The sequence below is a fragment of the Cicer arietinum genome, chromosome 3, assembly GCF_000331145.2.
Source record: "Cicer arietinum cultivar CDC Frontier isolate Library 1 chromosome 3, Cicar.CDCFrontier_v2.0, whole genome shotgun sequence".
In the NCBI taxonomy this organism is placed as follows: domain Eukaryota; kingdom Viridiplantae; phylum Streptophyta; class Magnoliopsida; order Fabales; family Fabaceae; genus Cicer; species Cicer arietinum.
Window position 1 is genome coordinate 57,487,622 of NC_021162.2, and position 18,907 is coordinate 57,506,528.

Below are 18,907 nucleotides of genomic sequence, written 5' to 3' on the forward strand. Positions count from 1 at the left end.
GCTTCTTCTGTTTGATTGCTCCTCTCTCTAATGATCTGCTTTGTTGCTTCTCTCCATATTGATTGTTCTATTTGTTTGCTCTTCTCTCATGTGGTTCATCTATTTGGTTGTTTCTCTCTTTGTTTAGTTTGGTTTGGTGTAGTTTAGTTTGGTTTGATTTAGTTTGGTTTGATATGATTTAGTTTTGTTTGGTTCTATTTGGTTTGGTTTGTTTTGATTTGGTTTCGTGGTGCTACTTCTTTGGTTGTTCCTATCTGTTGATTTTGATATTGGTTGATTTGAGCTTTAGTTTGAGGGGTTGTTTCAATATTAGGAAATTTTAGGGGAGATGTTAAGTAATATGTTATTGGGCTTTTATATTAAATATTAAGGGTTTGTTTTGATATGGTTGTTGCTCCTTTTTCGGTTTGATTTTTTGTTGGCTTGGTTCTTCTCTTGATTGTGACTATTTGATATGATTTCTTGTTGGTTTGGTTTCTCTCTTTATTGTGATTGTTTGGTATAGCTAATGATCCTCTATTTGGCTTCTTCTTCTTCTTTCGTTGCTTCTCTCTTTGTTGGTTCTTCTCTTTGATTGTTGCTTCTTCTTTGGTGACATCCCTCTTGTCCCCCCGGCTGTTCAACCACCTCCTGCGATTGTTGATCCTTCTCGTTACCACTCTCGTCAACTTTGTCTGAGCTTTCTTCCTATAAAGAGGTTGTTCTTGATCCTCTTTGGCAGCAGACTATGGCAGAAGAACTATCTGCATTGCGCAAAACTAATACTTGAGAATTAGTACCTCTTCCTCCTAGAAAACGTGCTATTGGGTCTCGTTGGATATACAAGATCAAAACTAAGTCTGATGGGTCAGTTGAGCGCTACAAAGCACGTCTTGTTGCTAAGGGTTTCTCTCAACACTATGGTATGGATTATGAAGAAACTTTTGCTCTTGTAGCCAAGATGACCACTATTCGTACTCTTCTTCTTTACAGATTGCTGATTTGTTCACAAAGATGCATTGCATTAAAAGTTTTCGTTTTTTAGTTGACAAACTCTCGATGCTCCATGTTAATGCATCATGAGTTTGAAGGGAGATGTTAGATAATATTATTATATATTAGTAGTAAGAGTATTTTAGACATTTCTATTCTTTTATATATATACTCATTGTAACCCTATTAACTGAAGTTTGGTTCATTCTATGTTATGAAACCCTAGAGTAGTTGTCTCTCTTCTTCCTCTTTTCATTGTTAACATACCCATCCCTAGACCCCCAATACCCATTGATGTCATGTGAGTCACTTATTGACTCACCGAGTAAGATTTGATTGAATTGCATGATTTGTTAGTTTTGTATGTGCTATCAAATATCAATACAATAGAAAACATGTTTAACAAATTGATGGAATCAAGATATGTTCAAAATATGTCTTTCACAACATCAAAATCTTCACGTCTTCTATTCTTGGACACATACTTCTCATCTTCTATTAACTTTATTAGTTGTTGCATCTCTATTCTAGGAGCTTTCACATTGGATCGAGACACACTTTCTTGCTTATAAATTTGTGTGACACATATTAGGTTGTCTTTGTTTCGGTCTTTCAACGTACTCAATATGTATCTCGATGTAAGTTTATTATTTGTTATATCATTAACAAAGTTTTGTTCATTTTCGATTAAACATCCCAAAAATGAATGACCTTATAAAGTATCAATTAAATGTGATTGTGAAATTCACGACATTCAGTGGCTATCCATCTATCACCTTTCTTCAAAGATCTAACTCTTAATTTGAATGAACATTTACACATTAAATTGTTATCATTGAACTTGGATCTTTTCGCAATCTAAAAGTAATTTTCTACTCATGTCTATTTTCTACTCATGTCTATTTTCCCGTTTCTATATCTATATCTGATGTTATAACAACCAATATCAATATCATTTTGTTTTTAAATTAATTTTGACAACAACAATACATTAGAGTGTAGGAAGTATCTGTAACAATTTATTACAAACGATATTAATTAATCCCATTTAATACAATATGTAAGATCTACGAGTAAATATGTTACATAAGACATTTCAAAGTCGGAAGTTATTTATTCCTCTAACAATTTAAGTTTATTAACAAAAATAAAAATAAAAATATATTGCAGATATTTCTAAAACAAAAAATCCGATATATAAATAGAGGATCCAGATATTTACTTGTCTAAAAATTCAAGACAAAAATTTATTATTTCAAATATTTATTTTTGAAATATCTAGAGTTATATAGACTTTTTAAATTTAAAATATTTGATATATTATTAAGTTTTGAGTTTCTCAAATAACAATCTCAAAATTTCGATTATTTCAAAAACAAAATATTTAGAACATTAAATTGGTTCTGATCTTTTTAAGACTTAAATATATAAAAAGTTCTTACAAATAAGAGTCATTTTAATTTAATTTATATAAAACATTTTAATTTTAATTTTAATTTGACTTTGTAATTTTGTCCCTTATTAAATTTTTTGTGTATATAATTTAATATGTGTAATTAGACATATTTTTTATTGAGTCACAATTAAACATCTATTAATCATTTATTAAAAATAAAAAAACAATTGATTTATTAAAACAAATAATAAAACATCAAAATAAATTTATTAAAAGGAAACTAAATTCTTCATCCCAAAATCTATATCTCATTAAAAAAAATCCATATTTGCTTCAATATTAATCACACAGCTTCTCACACATAAACAATAGGAACTTATATCATGTTACCATATATATATATATGTCTATCTAGTAATCAACTTTTAAAAATAACTACTTATTTCTCAAATCTCTTAGATGTCGGAATTTACATTGACAGTGTATTTTTTTTCTTCTTAAAGTTTAATTAGTGATAAAAATTTGTAATAGTGAGTCAACAAAAAATATGCTTAAACACACTTGCCACATCATTAAATTTTGTACATGTCAACAAAAAATATGACCAATGACTGAATTGAAAATATTTTAAAATTGTAAGGTCAAATTAAAATAATTTTTCACAAAAATTAAAATTAAAGTGATCTATATTTATATAGACCTTTTACATATTTAAGCCTATTTTTAATATCAAGAACATTTTTTTTTTCCAAAATTGTAGAGACTCATTTTATGTTCTGGATTTTTAAAAGTTTCAGAAAATAATGTCAAAAAATTTTGAAATTTTTCATTTGGATTGAATGGGGGCAAAAATAGAATTTAGAAACTTTATAAAGACCTAATAGATTTCTCGCATATAAGCCATTTAGCTGACGTGTGCATGTGTGGACTTTTGGTTGCATGGCCCAATTACTTGAAACCAAGAGTTCATATATATAGGCAATTATATATATGTATTAGGAAAGTGTTGAAAGCAACACTAGCAAAGAAAGCAGTTTAGCAGATAAACAACACTCTCAATATTCTCAAGTGTTAATAGTCACGAAATAGAAATAGAAATAGAAAAAGAAATAGTTTATCTACAATAGCAAGTGTTAGTAGTCTCCAATATCAACCATTAGATAGAGATTATACCAACTATATATTAAGTCATATTTTAATAAATTTAAAATAATAGTCGATAAATCTTAGTAGTTATATTCTGAATTTAACCGTTTAAATAGAATTAAGTGTATTAGAAAAATGTTATAATTAACTAAAAATATAATTTGATAAATAATTTTTTTTTATAGAAATTATTTCTTTAGTTGCAAGTGACTGAAGTCACCAATATAAATCATGAGATGAAGATCACATGACTTATATAATAAGTTATATTTTAAATCTAGTTTATAAAATTTAAAACTCATCATATCTCATTGATTATATTTTAAATCTAACCATCTATATAATATAAAAAAATATAAACAAACAACGATATTTTATAAAAATATATTCTTGACGATTCTCGATAATTTAAAGTATTAATAATTATAAATATCAACTATAAAATAAAAATCACTAACACTGATCACTCATATCAACCGTTCAATAAAGATCAGGTAAATCAAATTAAATTTCAAATCTAGTTTAGAAATTTTCTAAACCTAAAATAATAATCCTCTAAGAGGATTTGTTACCTTATTTACACACACTAGTAGTACACAAAAACACACCTCTTTTCTACCTTCTTTACCATCTTCATTCTTTATACCCTTTTGGATCCATTCTCATGGTTTCCTTCAATTCCATCTAATTTCCCCAAATTCCAATCCTTTTCGCTCAGATCTCAATTGGTTATGGAAATGGCTTCTAGTCCTCGTTCGGTTGAAGAGATCTTCAAAGATTACAGCGCTCGTAGAACTGCTGTTGTTCGTGCTCTCACTCAAGGTACTTTTATCTCTCAAAATTCTTATCTGGGTCTTTTTTTTTCGTTCTTTCAATCTCAAAGTTCTTAACTTTTTTTGCTTTCACTTTCTCTCAGATGTTGATGAATTTTACGGTCTCTGTGATCCAGGTAAAGGGTATTATCGGATCTGTTTTTTTTTTCTTTCTGTGTTTTGTTTTACGTTATAAATTGGTTTTATTTTTTGTATGTTTTTTGTTGGTATTCGTTTTATTTTAATGTATTTTGATTCTGTGTGAATAATGTTGCATGGTTGGTTCTTATTTTTGTTGGAACTTTACAATTTGACTAGGGTTGTTTGTATTTTACTTTATGGCATTTGATTACGAGGGTCACATTCAATTTAAGTTTATGTGGTTTTGTTATTGTTAGTTTATTTGTGCTTACATTGAATTTGAAGTTTCTGATGTTTTTGTTTAGATAAGGACAATTTGTGCCTATATGGACATGCAAATGAAAGCTGGGAAGTAACTCTACCGGCCGAGGAAGTTCCGCCAGAGCTTCCTGAGCCAGCTCTTGGAATCAATTTTGCTAGAGATGGCATGAACCGTAGGGACTGGCTTTCTCTTGTTGCTGTCCACAGTGATTCGTGGTTGCTTTCGGTGGCTTTTTATCTTGGAGCTCGTCTTAACCGCAATGAAAGGTACAATCTGTTTAGCTTTGGTGGAGATGCATGTATAATTATGAATATGATCATAATTGAAGTTCATTATGGTTCAGTATTATACTCTTGTGCACCTTGTTTAGTGTTAAAAACCATGGTTTATGATTGGAGTTTGTGGTGGTTGTTTAAATTTTTGTGGTTTGTTGTTATGTGATGCTTGATAGGTTTATACATGGATTCCTTGTATTGCAGTAAAAGATGCCTTAACATATTCTTATGTTATGAGCGACATCACTAGATCACCGAGTCCAGAAGATTAGCAAATTTAATTAAGTGTGAATTTGAGATTGGCGATGGGAGTAGCTATGTTGGCTGCTCAAATAGCCTCCTTTAAATTTTTATCCAGTGTTATCATTGGTGGATGGGGTGGCACAAAATTTGCAATGGTGGTAATTTGACATCACTTATTTTTACCTTTCTAATCAAACCCTAAAATGTGATGATGACATTGAAGGTTTGAATTTTTCTTTTGATGCCACAGTTGTCAATTGAGGATCGTAGATAATAGCAATTTGTTAACAGCTATTTGACAACAATTTGTACTTAATAGCATATCGCGGAGCAATAGCGATTTGTTCAAATTCCGCTTTGCTATAGCGCTATTTGACAACACTGTTTGATGCAGCATGAAAGGTGTGACTTTGATGTTGGGTTCATTCATGCTTTTTTTTACACAATATTAATCTATGTTTTTTTTTTGAAAATAAATAAAACCAATGTTGTTGGTGCATTATTATTTTCCACCCTTGAATATTCCAGCGTTATATTAATGATGTTTGTATCTTGCAATGGAGCATGGTTACTCCAAAAATTGAAGGCCTATACCATTCTGATACGCACCCATACCCGGTGCATGCTGAGTACACGTCAGTTTTCATTAAGTCAAAAACACTATCACTTAGTTAAAATAATTTTTTCAGTTTCCATTTCACCATTCTTGCATCTGAGCAGCTCTTTTTCATTCTCATGTTTCCTCGATCTTAATTCTTGGCTCCCTTGTTCAACCTATTGTGTAATGATCACTCACCTTAACCAGCAACTCTGAGCATCGAGCAACCATGCGACTTACAAATTGGTACAGTGGATTGTAGTCTCCACCTTGGTTACCTGCTCGTATGACAGTGACTCTGTTAGAGTTGTTTCCTGCACTGCCAAACAATCTCACTCCAATGCGTTTATCAGTTAAAGTGTGACATTCAAAGTCTTGCTTATGTTTTATGATGTTGATTGTTTAACAATTTCTGTGTTGTAATTTCTTTTTCTTATTATGAGATGTTTTGTTGTCATGTTAAACAGTTGAATCTCCTTTTATGTTATGTGTTATTCTAATTTGAGTTTTTTAATATTTTATGCAATTTGACATGCTTAGTTAGGATTTGATTCTACTTTCTTGTATTCTTATTATGCTATGCTAATTTATTACTGCCAATGTGACTATTGTGGTTTTCTCCTTGAGTCTTTCCCTTCCATTACAACTTACAAATCACTGCAACTGAGATGCTATATACAGATCTTATATTCAATCTGTTCACTGTATCATTTTGTGTTCAAACGTCTGCTTCAACTTGGCATATGGTTTCTTATTGATGGTTTTGCTGATTCTTTATGGCAGGAAACGGTTGTTTAGTTTAATCAACGATCTTCCCACCGTTTTCGAAGTCGTGACTGAAAGGAAACCAATTAAGGACAACAAGCCGACAGCAGACAGTGGAAGCAAATCCCGAGGAAGTGCCAAGGTTAGTGTATTCCTTTGCTAGTTATATAATCTTGTTTCTTTGGTTTCTTCAGTTGGTTCAGCATAGGTTTTTTTACTGTTATTTGCAGAGATCCAGTGACGGGCAAGTCAAAAGCAACCCGAAGTTTGCAGCAGATGAGGGTTACGAGGAGGAAGAAGATGAGCACAGCGAAACACTTTGTGGGAGCTGCGGCGGGAATTACAACGCAGATGAGTTTTGGATTGGCTGTGATATATGTGAAAGGTGGTATCATGGGAAATGTGTGAAGATCACTCCTGCAAAGGCTGAGAGCATAAAGCAATACAAGTGCCCTTCATGCAGCATTAGGCGGTCTAGACCCTAATTTCAAAGGCAATTGGGAGAATATATATTGTCACAAGTGAAGTGCTGTTTTTCATGGCTGGAAAAAGATACTTTGACATTGTTATTATTACATTACTTAGAGAAGTTCATGTAATACTCTTTTATGTTTGTGACTTTAGTGAGAGAAATAAACAATTTTTCTCAAGTTTTTATTTATGTTTTTTCTCTCTCCATATTGGATGACTTATATTCAGACTTTAGTAAATTCAGAGTCAAAATGTGAGTAGTCTAAACTTGATCCAATGATGTCGATATCTTAATCCCAAAACTATGTTATTATCAGAAATCAAACATCAACGACCAAGCCTTATTCCACTAGGTGAGATCAAATATATTCAATGAACAACACCATAATGTTATATCATACCCAATTTCTGAACATGTTACTCTAACTTTCTCTAATGTTGTCATTCATAACAATTTCATTGACTTTTATTTTAAATTCCTCCACTCACCGACTGAGCTAGCACATTGACAAAATCATAGGCATACTCGCCAATAAAAAGACATGTTAAGTTTATGAGAAAAAGTATACAACATGGTTTCTTCCGACAACAAAAGACAAAATGTAGAATCTAATGAAGCCAATATACCTTGGTGAACATCGCCACGTTGGTTAATTCTATGTCTTTAGACAACTGTGTTTTGTCTTGTTTTTTCCTTCTGTTAACTATAATCCATAACATTAGTATCTCAATGTGTTGGGCCTCTGAGACCCCAAGAGTTCTGTAATGGGTTCTACTCGGTCACATGGCTCTTCCACACACAAAGAACGCTTACGATGGACACAACAACTCCATGATCGCTTTGTGGAGGCTGTTAATAGACTTGGGGGCCCTGATAGTAAGTCTTTGCATCACCATAATTATCTTATTTAAACGAAATATGTCAAATGATCAATCATATTAATACTAACAAAAGGTGCTTACTATAAATAGTTTTAATGGTAGATGTGTTTGCAAAAACAAATTTATGAACTTTTTCTTTTTTGTTTGAGATCCTTTGGTGTTTGGAAACCAAATTTAGATTTCATTCATTTACATTGATATACATGGACTAACTCAAACCATAAAATCCTTTTAATGTCAATATTTTTTGTACTCAAATTCCAAGATCCATGCAATCGAAAGATCTGTCCTTAAGCTCTAACTCAACTGAAAAATGTCGATATTGTTAGGTTAGACGTCTTGTCTGGGTTCGAACCCAGAACTTCACAATTGTGTGACTTAATTATGGTGAAATTTACGATATCTTTTAAGATAAAAAAAAAATTAAAAAAAAATCAAAAGATCTTGAATTAGCTCGTATTTTGACCTCACCCGCATAAATGCGTAACTGCAGAGAATCCTTCTTATTTTTTTATTTATTATTATTATTACTTACAAATGATCATGTGTGCTATTAATATATCTGATTTTGAATTTTTGTAAAGACACTTATACATAGCTTGAATGTAAAATATATGATATAATCTATAACAAACAAATATTTGGCGACATAACTAAGTGAAGGTTTATTTATATACAAAGTGAAGTTTTTTTTTTTGGAGTAAATATAAAAAGTGAAGTTGATGATTATATGAATGTTCTATTTGAAAAATGAATTATGTTAATTTGTAATATTGTCAGGGGCAACACCAAAGGGTATATTGAAGGGAATGAAGGCTATGGGGATTTTAGAATTGAGCATTTATCACGTCAAAAGTCACTTGCAGGTTCCTCTTCACCCATAATCTCTTCCCATATAAATTTTATAAATGTGTGATGGATATATTTTCACTTTAAAATATGTGAAGAATGTGAAAATTGAATTACAAGCCAGGTTCTAAATAATGACTAATATGCTTTGTATTGGATTTGCTCAGAAATACAGGATTTCCAAATTGATTCCAGAGTCCACCACAAGTAAGTTTTTGACTTAGCCAAGTAATAGTATTGATTAAATAAAAATATAATGATACTAAATTCAATGGAAAATATAACTAAGTTCCTTGATCATCTATGAAGGAGGAAAAATTGAGAAGAGAAGCATATCAGATATACTGCCAAATTTTTGTTCTATATCGTAAGTTAAACAACTCAATTAATAATAATTTCCATTTTAGCATCCATCAAGAATTAATAATTATGATTTGCAAATGAGCAGTGCTCTTCAATTAAAGGAAGTCCTACAAATGCAGGCAGAGGTGCAAAAACGCATCACTGACAGACTTGAGGTATTTTACTGTTTGACCAAAATATCCCTAAGAATATTTTCATTCAACTGTGATTTATTCAGTTTTCTTTTTAGTAAGCTTTTACAAACAAATTTTTATAACATAAATTTTTATAGTGAGAGACCCTTTGTAGTATGTCAAATTTTTAGTTCAAAACATATCTAGTAAATAAAACGATTAGTTAAACATTAAATATCTCGTACATAAAATAATTAGTTAAATATTATATGAATAATTATGATATGTTATTTTAAATAGTTGGTTGAATTCAATAATTACGTGTATTCTTTTATTTAAGTGTTTTGCATAAATATTAAAATAAATTATAATGTTATATTGTTAAGGGCTTATAATTGATATAATCACGAGACTAGAGCGTTAAAATATACACAATCAAATTATTATGTAATAAAAATAAATGTTAGGTTAAAATTGATCAACAATACATAAATACTTGAAGTCATGGTTGTTAATAAAATTATAAATTCATGGTACCATGAAAGATTTGACGAAAGTCATGTACATGTACACAAGTGACTTCAAATTTAAAAGTTACAATTATGTGTCATGTATTTTTTTATGTATCAATGATAAATATTTGTTTCATGTTATTTTATATTTATTAGTGGTAAATTTTTTACTTGTTTTTATTTATTTATATTTATCGCTGTTAAACATGTGTCGTGTATTTTTTTTATCTACCAATAACATATATTTGTCCAGTATTTTTATATTGGTTTAAATATAGATTTGGTAGTTGCAATTATAGTTTTATTTTAAAATAGTCATTTCATCCAATTTCTTTTATAAAAATTATAACACCATTAAAACATAATTATTTAAATAAATAAAAAACTCAAATATAATTAAATTATAACATTTTTTAACCTAAAATAAGTGACAATAGATAGATGAAATAAAAGTAGTAGAATAAATATTGGATATATAATATATATATTTTTGATGTGATATTTTAATTTGTAAAGGAAAAGCTAAAAATATTGGAATTTATGCTTCTGAGTTCAGAGTTGTCACCTACATGTACCTAAATATGATATAAGCGTTGGGGACCTATCAACAACCAATAAAATATAGTCTTCATAATGTTATTTTGTCATGAACTGAGTTTTAAAGGGTATTAAAACAACACTATGCTATTATTTTTATCAAATAAAGCACTCTAACCAATGAAAAATGAAGAACATGTATAATTTCTTGTAGAGGAAAAAAAACAAAGATGAAGGGATTTTCGATATTGAAAATTTTGTATTATTTGGTTGGTAGGTTCAAAAAAGCTTGAAGCTGAAAATTGAAGCACAGAGAATTTATCTAGAGAGATTTGGACAAAGTAATCAAAGAACAACAATTACAAGAAAAACTTGCAAGCCTTTTGTCGGTACATCTACACCTCTGCCCTCTCTTTCTAAGGATTCTGAATCCTTAAGAACACAATCTGAGGAAGAACATCAAACAACCATAAAGCAAAAGATCATAGACGAGGATGTTTTTCTTACAGGTTTTGAACTAGGATCTTCCACCAATCAAGAATTCTACAACCAAACCTGGAATCTTTCTTGGAGTCAGTTGGCTGCAGCAACATGCCAATCACCTTTGGTACCTAGTTTCATATTGTAGGGTTTGTATAATTAGAATAACTGTTTGCCTAATAAAACTTTTGATGATGATGCCCATCTTATATACAATGTTTGCTTGATCTTTTTTTGGTCCTTCAAAGCAAATTTCATATGGGCATTTATAAGTTGGAGGACCTAGAAATGAACAATGTTTTGTATATATTGTTGGATGAAAATAAAAGTTTCAACAGAATTACACATCATATATGTATATTTGGATTGTACGTAATTATTGCATGCAAGAAAGTATTCTGATTTCAGAGTACTGTCATACATGCATGTATGTTATGTGTTGACTACTAAAAGACTTGAGCACCCCACTCCTCAGAAAATGAGAATCTATCCCTCCGTACACGCTAACAACTAAATCTTTGATGAAGATATATATTTAGTTTATCGTGTTAACATTTTACTTGGCTCTTGAAAAATATGATTTATTGTAAGGTTCCTGATTGATGATCTAGGATACTAATAACTGGTTAAAAACCGTAATTTACTAACAAATGTTAACTTGTTAGTAAGTTTTCATATACTAGAACCAAATATAAGCCTAAGTCTGAATAATTGATTACTTGAAAGGATATATAATCATTCCATACTTAGAACTCATAAAATTGGCCCAAATTACTTTGAGTTGATTTGAAAGACAATTGATTATCTTTCTATCAATGATTGTCTGTCACTTATGAGCCAAATAATCGACTACAATTCTAGGATTTTAACCTATAATTCTTTCTATAAATAGACACCTCATTTGAGGATTTTTAACTCAGAGTTCAAATGCTGGAGTTGTTATGGCAACCCAAGGTAACAAAGATTACTAAAATAAGGAATCTTGGCGCCATGAATGTAGCAAAGTTTTTTTTTTTTTAATTTCAAGAGCACTCGTTGGAGCTCTGTTCTGCAGATAGAGTGATATGAACAACAAATTAAATATTGCATCAGTTGTTTTTTCTTTTGCAGAAAAAATAAACAAATAATCAAGTTAAGACTCAGACGATTTCCAAGAGGGACACCTGAAACTACTGGTTAGAAGATTAAGAAAAATATGTTCAAACTCATGAAGAAGAATTCAAAGAAAGAAATTGCTACATCAACTCCTACATGATATGACTGTAGTAAGCCTGAACATATCAAAACTGAACCAACAATCTTCCTCAAAAATAAAGAGAAAGCACACAAAAAACTCAGGAAGGAAAGGAAAGAAAAGAAAGCTTACGTTGCTGTAATCCTATAATGATGTTGCTCCATCAGATCTGAATATGAGGATACAAATCTCATCTTTGTCTGATAAGTCACAAGAGTGATGACGAGGTTAAAAATGATGATTTCTCATAAGTTCAATCTTTGATGAACTGATGCTTTTAAGAAGTTACACAATGAATATAGCTAGAACCGTTGGTAAACATAAATATACCATATCTTACTTAGAGGTTGAAAAGTTCAATTTTAAGAAGGTAGAAGACCCTCTCACTTGAAATTGAAACCATCAGGAACAATGCAAACCCTCTACTATTGATGATGTTTTACTTGTGGATAGTTCGCAAAGAAAACAGCTCCAGGGTTACTTTCCATGAACTACGTTACAAAGATAATGGTCCCCCAACCCAACTCAGACCCCCTGCAACAAATGCTTACCAACAGAATGGCCTCCGAATTGGAGTCAGCTTAGATTCCAACAGCTTCTAGGAACAGAATACTCGTCCTACAAGAAAGGAAAGAAAGTTTCAAAAAGAATATACTTACTATGCAAAAGTCCTCCATCAATTACTAAATTTAGGAGATTACATCCTTCAACATCAAGCAATCACTTCTCTTTTTAAAAAAAGGCAATTGACTTAAATAAATCCAAGTATACAGATGTAGGCAAAATTGTGAAAGTTGAAACATAACATTAAGCATGCAAAATTAGTACTAACAATGAAGCATGGAAAAAACTCAAAATAATCGATCCGAAGCAGTTATATATGCTATGAATGTATTTTGGAAAACTGTAAAATAATCCACATAAACCACAGATTTTAATCCGCAAAAAGATATTAATCCTCTCAAAGAACAGTTATTGAACTTGACAAAAATATTTTCTTGAACTGCAAATTTGATCCACAGAGCACATACAACTGTAAGCCAAAAACAGAAAGGAGAAGATCAGTACAACTATTATGAAGAACAGAAACAATTTGAAAAAGGGAACAACAAATTGAAAATAATACAGCACTGTTTCTTCTACAAGCAAGGAAGAGTTCCAAACATTGATGAAACCCTGCATATTTATACAATAGGCTCCATTCTTCCAAACATTGATGGAACACTGCATATTTATAAAATTTGGTTGCATACCCGAATCACATCAACACACAAAATATAGATAAAAGGAATTAAAATGCACAAGTCCTGGAAAAACATTATATTATTAATTAGAAATAAGATAATGCAGTAGGGAAGAAGATCCCTAACAACCCACATAGCAATGCTCCTTCAAAGAAAGGTATTTTACCGCCCAAACCTTCTAAAGGTTGTAACTGAAAATTTGATGAATAATAACCTTCCTCTCTCTCCACAACCCCTTATAACTAACTCCCCCCCTTTCTCTAATTTGCCTCTTTGGATAACTCTAAGTGAGCCTTGGACAATCTGGCCTACGACTACAAGTACATAAAAAATATCTATTAATACCACTCCCTTAAAATCTGCCTTGCGTCAAGCCAGAGAAAAATAATATTCTCTTCAATAGCTGCTGTCAAATCACAACCCTCAAAGCATAAAAAACGGTTTAACTTCTTAATAAAATCCACTTATCCACAAGTGGGTTCGTCCCTTCGGGATGCCTTTCCAAGGATGAAAACTAAGTGACTCCCTTGGCAGCGCCTCTCCAAAACTTCTACAATTCTGTCATCAAGAGTATCGACTTCATAATCTTCATCTATTGTTGCTTGAGACTTATCAAATAGGCGACTCCTGATGGAAACAAAGTAAGCAAATATAATGGCCATGGATGCTGATGGTGAGAAAATTGCTTGCTTTATATAATGGAACACAATGGAGTCTTTGTGAACTAGTCCACGCATGTATAACAATGGATAATCAGATAAATATTGTATAACAGTTGAGCCTGTGGAACTGATGATGAATATTGACCTTCCATTGCTATATTTTGGTGTTGCAATGAATGCCCTAGCTGATACTACAATTGTAACAAGGGTAGGAGCTATAATTGCAAAGGTCCTACCACCATTGAAAGGATGGCATACCCAATGTAATAATAGGTATGGAACTATTATCACATGAGTAGCACAATTTAACCCAGTATGGAAATCAAATTGAATTTTTGGCCTACTATTAATGTATGCAGCCCAACTGCATCCAAAATTTTGGCAAATGACCACGCAATTCCAATGGGAACTACGCTTGCAAACCCATCAACTCCTCTTAATTTCATCCTTCCGACAAAGTACTGGGACAAAATGACAGGAATAATCAATGCAAGGAGACCAATTTCAACACAATATATCCATCTTGGAACTCTTAAGACAGAGTCCTAGGCCTGTCAGAAAGGCAAAATATGGCATGGCCAACAATGATTTGAATTAACAATGTGTGTGTTTTTTTACATTTTTGCCTTTACTCTGGGCAGGAAAATGATAAAGTGGATAACATTAGCATTCTCCTACTTTTCTATATACAGATACAGTTAAAGATGAGAGCACTATTCTATAATGCCTAATTGAAATAAATCACCAGCGAACTCAAAAATCCAAACCACATACAATCCAAGCATATTTATTTGGAAGCCAACATATATCCAATAAAGTGAAAATCAAGAGGGTTAGACGGAAATTGTCTAATTCTCAAAATACAGAAGTTGCAAACAAAAGAGAAGAGTCAAACTCAAACTCAACAGAAAAGAGAACATGGATCAAACTGGCATACAAGTTCCTTCATAACTCTAAATTGTACAGCTGTCTACATGAGATATAACCATTCAATTGTTCATAATTAACATATACTCAAATTTCAAAACTAACCATCGGTAAAGATGCTACAATCCTTTTTTGGACAGAAAGATCCTACAATCAAGGTAAATCAATGTTTACTATTCTCAGCTGCATTCTCCTCCTTCCCAAGTGCAATCACCACTTTCTTCAAGATGGATTCTGTTGGTTGGTGAGAGTTCTCTACTGCCTTCGAGACTGCTTGCCATTTCTCCCCGTGTTTTGGCTCAGCAGCTACACATCTCTTCAATACATCCTTCTGGTTCTCCTCAGTTCCATGTTGTAGTTCAAATTTGTAGCACAAAGCCCAAAAATCCCCAATGTCAGGAGCAAGCGTCACAGCCCTATTCAGCCAAGTCCTGGCTTTGTCCACCTTCCTATCAAGCCAGAATAATTTGGCCACGGCAGCAATAACATGGGGATCATGGTCACATTTCTTCAGGGCATCCATACTCTTGGTTTTCCGTTGGGGACGAGGAACCATCTCAATTGAAGCTGCCCATAAAATGCCACTGTTGGGACACTCTTGTAATGCTTTTGCCATTAAAATATCAGCTTCTTTCTTATATCCATGCTTCAACTCTGCTCTAACAGCTGCTAGCCACAGTTCAGGGTTTTGAGGATTCTTCTTTCGACCCATTGTGAGAACTGCACGAGCTTTACTCAACCCACTCATCTCCTCTTCAAGATTAGCAAGAGAGAGCCAAAGCGGTACAGAATTAGCACAACTTTTCAATCCAGATTCATAGACCTTCTTAGCTTCCATCATGTGAGTGTGCCGCTTCTCAGGCTGATCCTGCTGCTTTGAAGACTCAGCAAGCCGTTCCTCAAGCTGGCCAATCATCAACCACAGTTTATAGAATGAAGGGAATTGCTTCAGCCCTTCATTTAACAGTCTCCTTTCCTCGTCAATGTTTCCGAGTTCTCTCTCTACGATAGCTGATTTCATCCAGACTCTCTCTGTGCCTCCTCTCTCCCTTGCTTTAGCCAACAACATTCTAGCTCTTTCGGGTTCGTGATTTTCAAATTCTAGCTTAAAGGCCGCAAGCCATATTTCCTCCGAATTGGGAATGGCAGCGTAAGCTTCTTGGAGAATTGCACGAGCAGCAGGCACATCTCCAGCAAGCCACTTCTCCTTGGCACCCATAAGCCAAAGAACTTCAGCCTGTGGTCTGTATGTAACTGCTTTACGAAGTAATGCATCAAGTGATTCTCTTGTACCATGACTCCTTTCAAGCTGTGCTGCTTTGAGCCATATGCTCTTCTTTGTTAAGAACACGGTCAATGCATGAGCATATATAGCTCTGGCAGTCTCAATAGAACCTCTTTTCTTGCATTCCTCGGCATCGGCCACCCATGTTCTCTTCCTATCTTCCTCTTCAACTCCAACTCCAATTGTATTATGGATTATTGCTTGGCAAGTTGCAACCGAACCAGCTCGTTCCGCCGCCTCTGCTTCCTTCATCCAAGCTTCTCTATCAATCACCACACCTTCTCTCTGCAAAGCCCTTATACCCCTCTCAATTATCTTGCCAACCATGGATGTGTTCCCATTAGCTTCTTCCAACTTGGCAGCCGTTATCCATATAGCTGGCTCCTTGGTCAGCCTCTCTCTTGCCCTATTGAGAACCTTCTTAGCATTGTCATAAGTCTCCAACCTAGCAAGCGCAAGCCACAATTCCACATGCAATGGACAACATTCCACAGCTCTGTGAAGTAAAAGTCTAGCATCTTCTTCATTTGCAAGCTCAACAACAGCCTTCCAAAGCCTAACCGAATCAGGAATATGCTCAAGCCCTTTCCTCAACACCCTACTTCTGTTCATATCATCGCCTTCTAATTTTGAAGCCTGCATCCACAACTTAACAGAAGTGGGAATCGACTTAACACCCCTAGCTATCACAGCCTTTGCTTCATCGGGATTCGCTAACCTACAAGCCTCCAACCACACATCTTCATTCTTGGGACATTCTTCACACCCTTTCTGTATCAATTGCCTAGCCGCCTGAAGCTTCCCCGCCAACTCCTCCAACCTCGCAGCAGCAATCCAACCAGGAGGATGTTTAGGATTCGTCTGAGTAACACTCTTAAGCAACAATCTAGCCTTTTTAAAATCAGAAATCTCAGCATCACTAGTAATTTTCATACTATTAAGAACAGTAAGATACCCCTTTGGATCAACATTAGTCATTCCAGAGACCGAATCGGACAACCTATCTAATTTCAATGACAAAACAGTACCTCTACCCTCACCAACAGCAGTCAAATCAGTAACAGGTGTTTGCGCCCAAGGAGTCTCAGTTCCATTTGCTGAAGCAGCTCTACTCTTAGGATCCAAAGCCGTAACATGCTCTTGTTCCTGCCTTGCTTTCTCAAGAAGTGTATCAGGCACAGGAACAAAACTCTCAAACCTTTTCTTCTTATTCCTTGAAGAATAACCACCGCTCTCAAACTTCTCAAGACTCTGCCAATCATCAGTTGATAAAGTATACAATTTGCGTTTTAAATCAGCAAACTGTTCAGTAATTTTAGGGTTAGAAGCTCTATACTTTTCAATCTCTTGTTTCAACCTAGCTTCTCTACGATCCTTCCTTCTAGAATCCATTCTCTTATCAATTTCTTCCCAAACAGCATCAGCTTCTTTATCATCCTCATCATATTCAGCAGAAGCAAACAAACCAACATCATTCCCTTCAAACTCATCAAATTTCTGATTCTCATCATAACCTTTATCTTCACCTTCTTCATCTTCCTCAACAGCATCCTCGCCTCCTTTCCCTCTCCCCCTTCCAGCACCACCAGCCGCCGCACCGATAGCAGCAGCCGATCTATCAGGCAAATCAGGAGCAGCACGTGCAGGTCCAATATCCGACCTCGTGGTGAACCCAGTGGCACCACGGCCAAGTCCGGCAACGTAATTAGCAGGCGGTTTGGAATTGAGAAAATCGAAGCGAGGCGGTTTGGGAACGGCGGGAGGTTGAGTGCCGCCATAAAAGGGAATATGTAGGGTTAGGGTTGAGTATTGTTGAACGCCGAGATTTGAGATTAAGAGTGAATCGTTTTGACCGAGTAATCGGAGACTGTTAGAAATGAAGAGACGTTGTTGTGGAATGGGAATTCCGTGAAATTGTTGGATTTGGTGTTTGAGATTGTGGAGAGTGGTGGTATTAGGGTTTATGTCTAAGGATAGGATTTTGCCACTGGGTGGCACGATGAATACCATGGTTGCTTACTATGGGATTATGGTAGGTTTCGTTTTTCTGATGAAGAAGAAGCCTAGCGATACCAAACTTTACATCACTTTTTTTTTGTTCCAACGTAGATAGATTTTACTGGGCTTGGATTCTGTTTTTTTAGGGGACTAAAGGCCCAAACTAAGGATAACCAACCAATAAGAAAATATTGGAAAAATGTAATCAATACCTCCACATCTAATCCCACCCCCCTTATTTTTTTAATTTCCGGAAAATTAATTATCCAAACTTAATTTTTATATACAACGATGTTATTTTTATGTAGAAAAATATAGAAACAATTTATTTAAATAAAATGAAATAAAAAGATAAATAAGAGCGTTGATTCTATAAAAAACAAAAACAAAAACCCTAAAGCACTAATTTCCAAAGAAGAGAGTGTAAAGTTATATTAAATTGTAATCAACATTAATTATATATTCCTTTCATTGTTAGCACGTCCTTATTATAAGTTACCCATATATATGGTTTAATCCTATATTGATAGCTACCCTTACAAATTTGTCTACAAACAAAGTATAATAGTCATAGCCTCTTTTTCCACCCTTATTTATCATCAATATACTTTTGTAAAACCCATGCTTAATAATTATTATCATCAACACGTGCTCATAAGAAGAAATTTATATTATAAACTTAAACCAACTCGATGTCAAATCTATTTAAATATTATCCATTCCATTTTGAATATGAACAA

At 33.4% G+C, this 18,907-nt stretch overlaps 3 protein-coding genes across 6 annotated transcripts; 2 read left to right on the forward strand and 1 right to left on the reverse strand.

Moving 5' to 3' along the window:
* Positions 1-3,988: 3,988 nt before the first annotated feature.
* LOC101511107 (PHD finger protein ALFIN-LIKE 2-like) lies at positions 3,989-7,288 on the forward strand. The gene is made up of 5 exons (XM_004514153.4): positions 3,989-4,336; positions 4,431-4,463; positions 4,773-4,995; positions 6,629-6,752; positions 6,841-7,288. Exons 1-5 carry the CDS (start codon positions 4,246-4,248, stop codon positions 7,093-7,095), a joined length of 726 nt encoding a protein of 241 aa, XP_004514210.1. The 5' UTR covers positions 3,989-4,245; the 3' UTR covers positions 7,096-7,288.
* A 516-nt stretch (positions 7,289-7,804) lies between these two features.
* LOC101511745 (protein PHOSPHATE STARVATION RESPONSE 1-like) lies at positions 7,805-11,167 on the forward strand. Its single transcript, XM_004514155.4, has 6 exons — positions 7,805-7,958; positions 8,744-8,829; positions 8,980-9,019; positions 9,122-9,179; positions 9,261-9,330; positions 10,615-11,167. The coding sequence occupies exons 1-6, from the start codon at positions 7,847-7,849 to the stop codon at positions 10,963-10,965; spliced, it is 717 nt and encodes a 238-aa protein (XP_004514212.1). The 5' UTR covers positions 7,805-7,846; the 3' UTR covers positions 10,966-11,167.
* Positions 10,564-18,262, reverse strand: LOC101511413 (protein STABILIZED1). Of its 4 annotated transcripts, none has more exons than XM_012719789.3 (4): positions 14,990-18,262; positions 12,392-12,669; positions 12,184-12,251; positions 10,564-10,948 (listed from the first exon to the last, which is right to left on the reverse strand). In XM_012719789.3, exon 1 carries the CDS (start codon positions 18,177-18,179, stop codon positions 15,048-15,050), a length of 3,132 nt encoding a protein of 1,043 aa, XP_012575243.1. In that variant the 5' UTR covers positions 18,180-18,262; the 3' UTR covers positions 10,564-10,948; positions 12,184-12,251; positions 12,392-12,669; positions 14,990-15,047. The 4 variants fall into 4 exon arrangements, with proteins under 4 accessions (XP_012575243.1, XP_012575242.1, XP_004514211.1 ...); XM_012719788.3 differs by having other exon boundaries at positions 12,382-12,669; XM_004514154.4 differs by having other exon boundaries at positions 12,184-12,669.
* Positions 18,263-18,907: the final 645 nt, after the last annotated feature.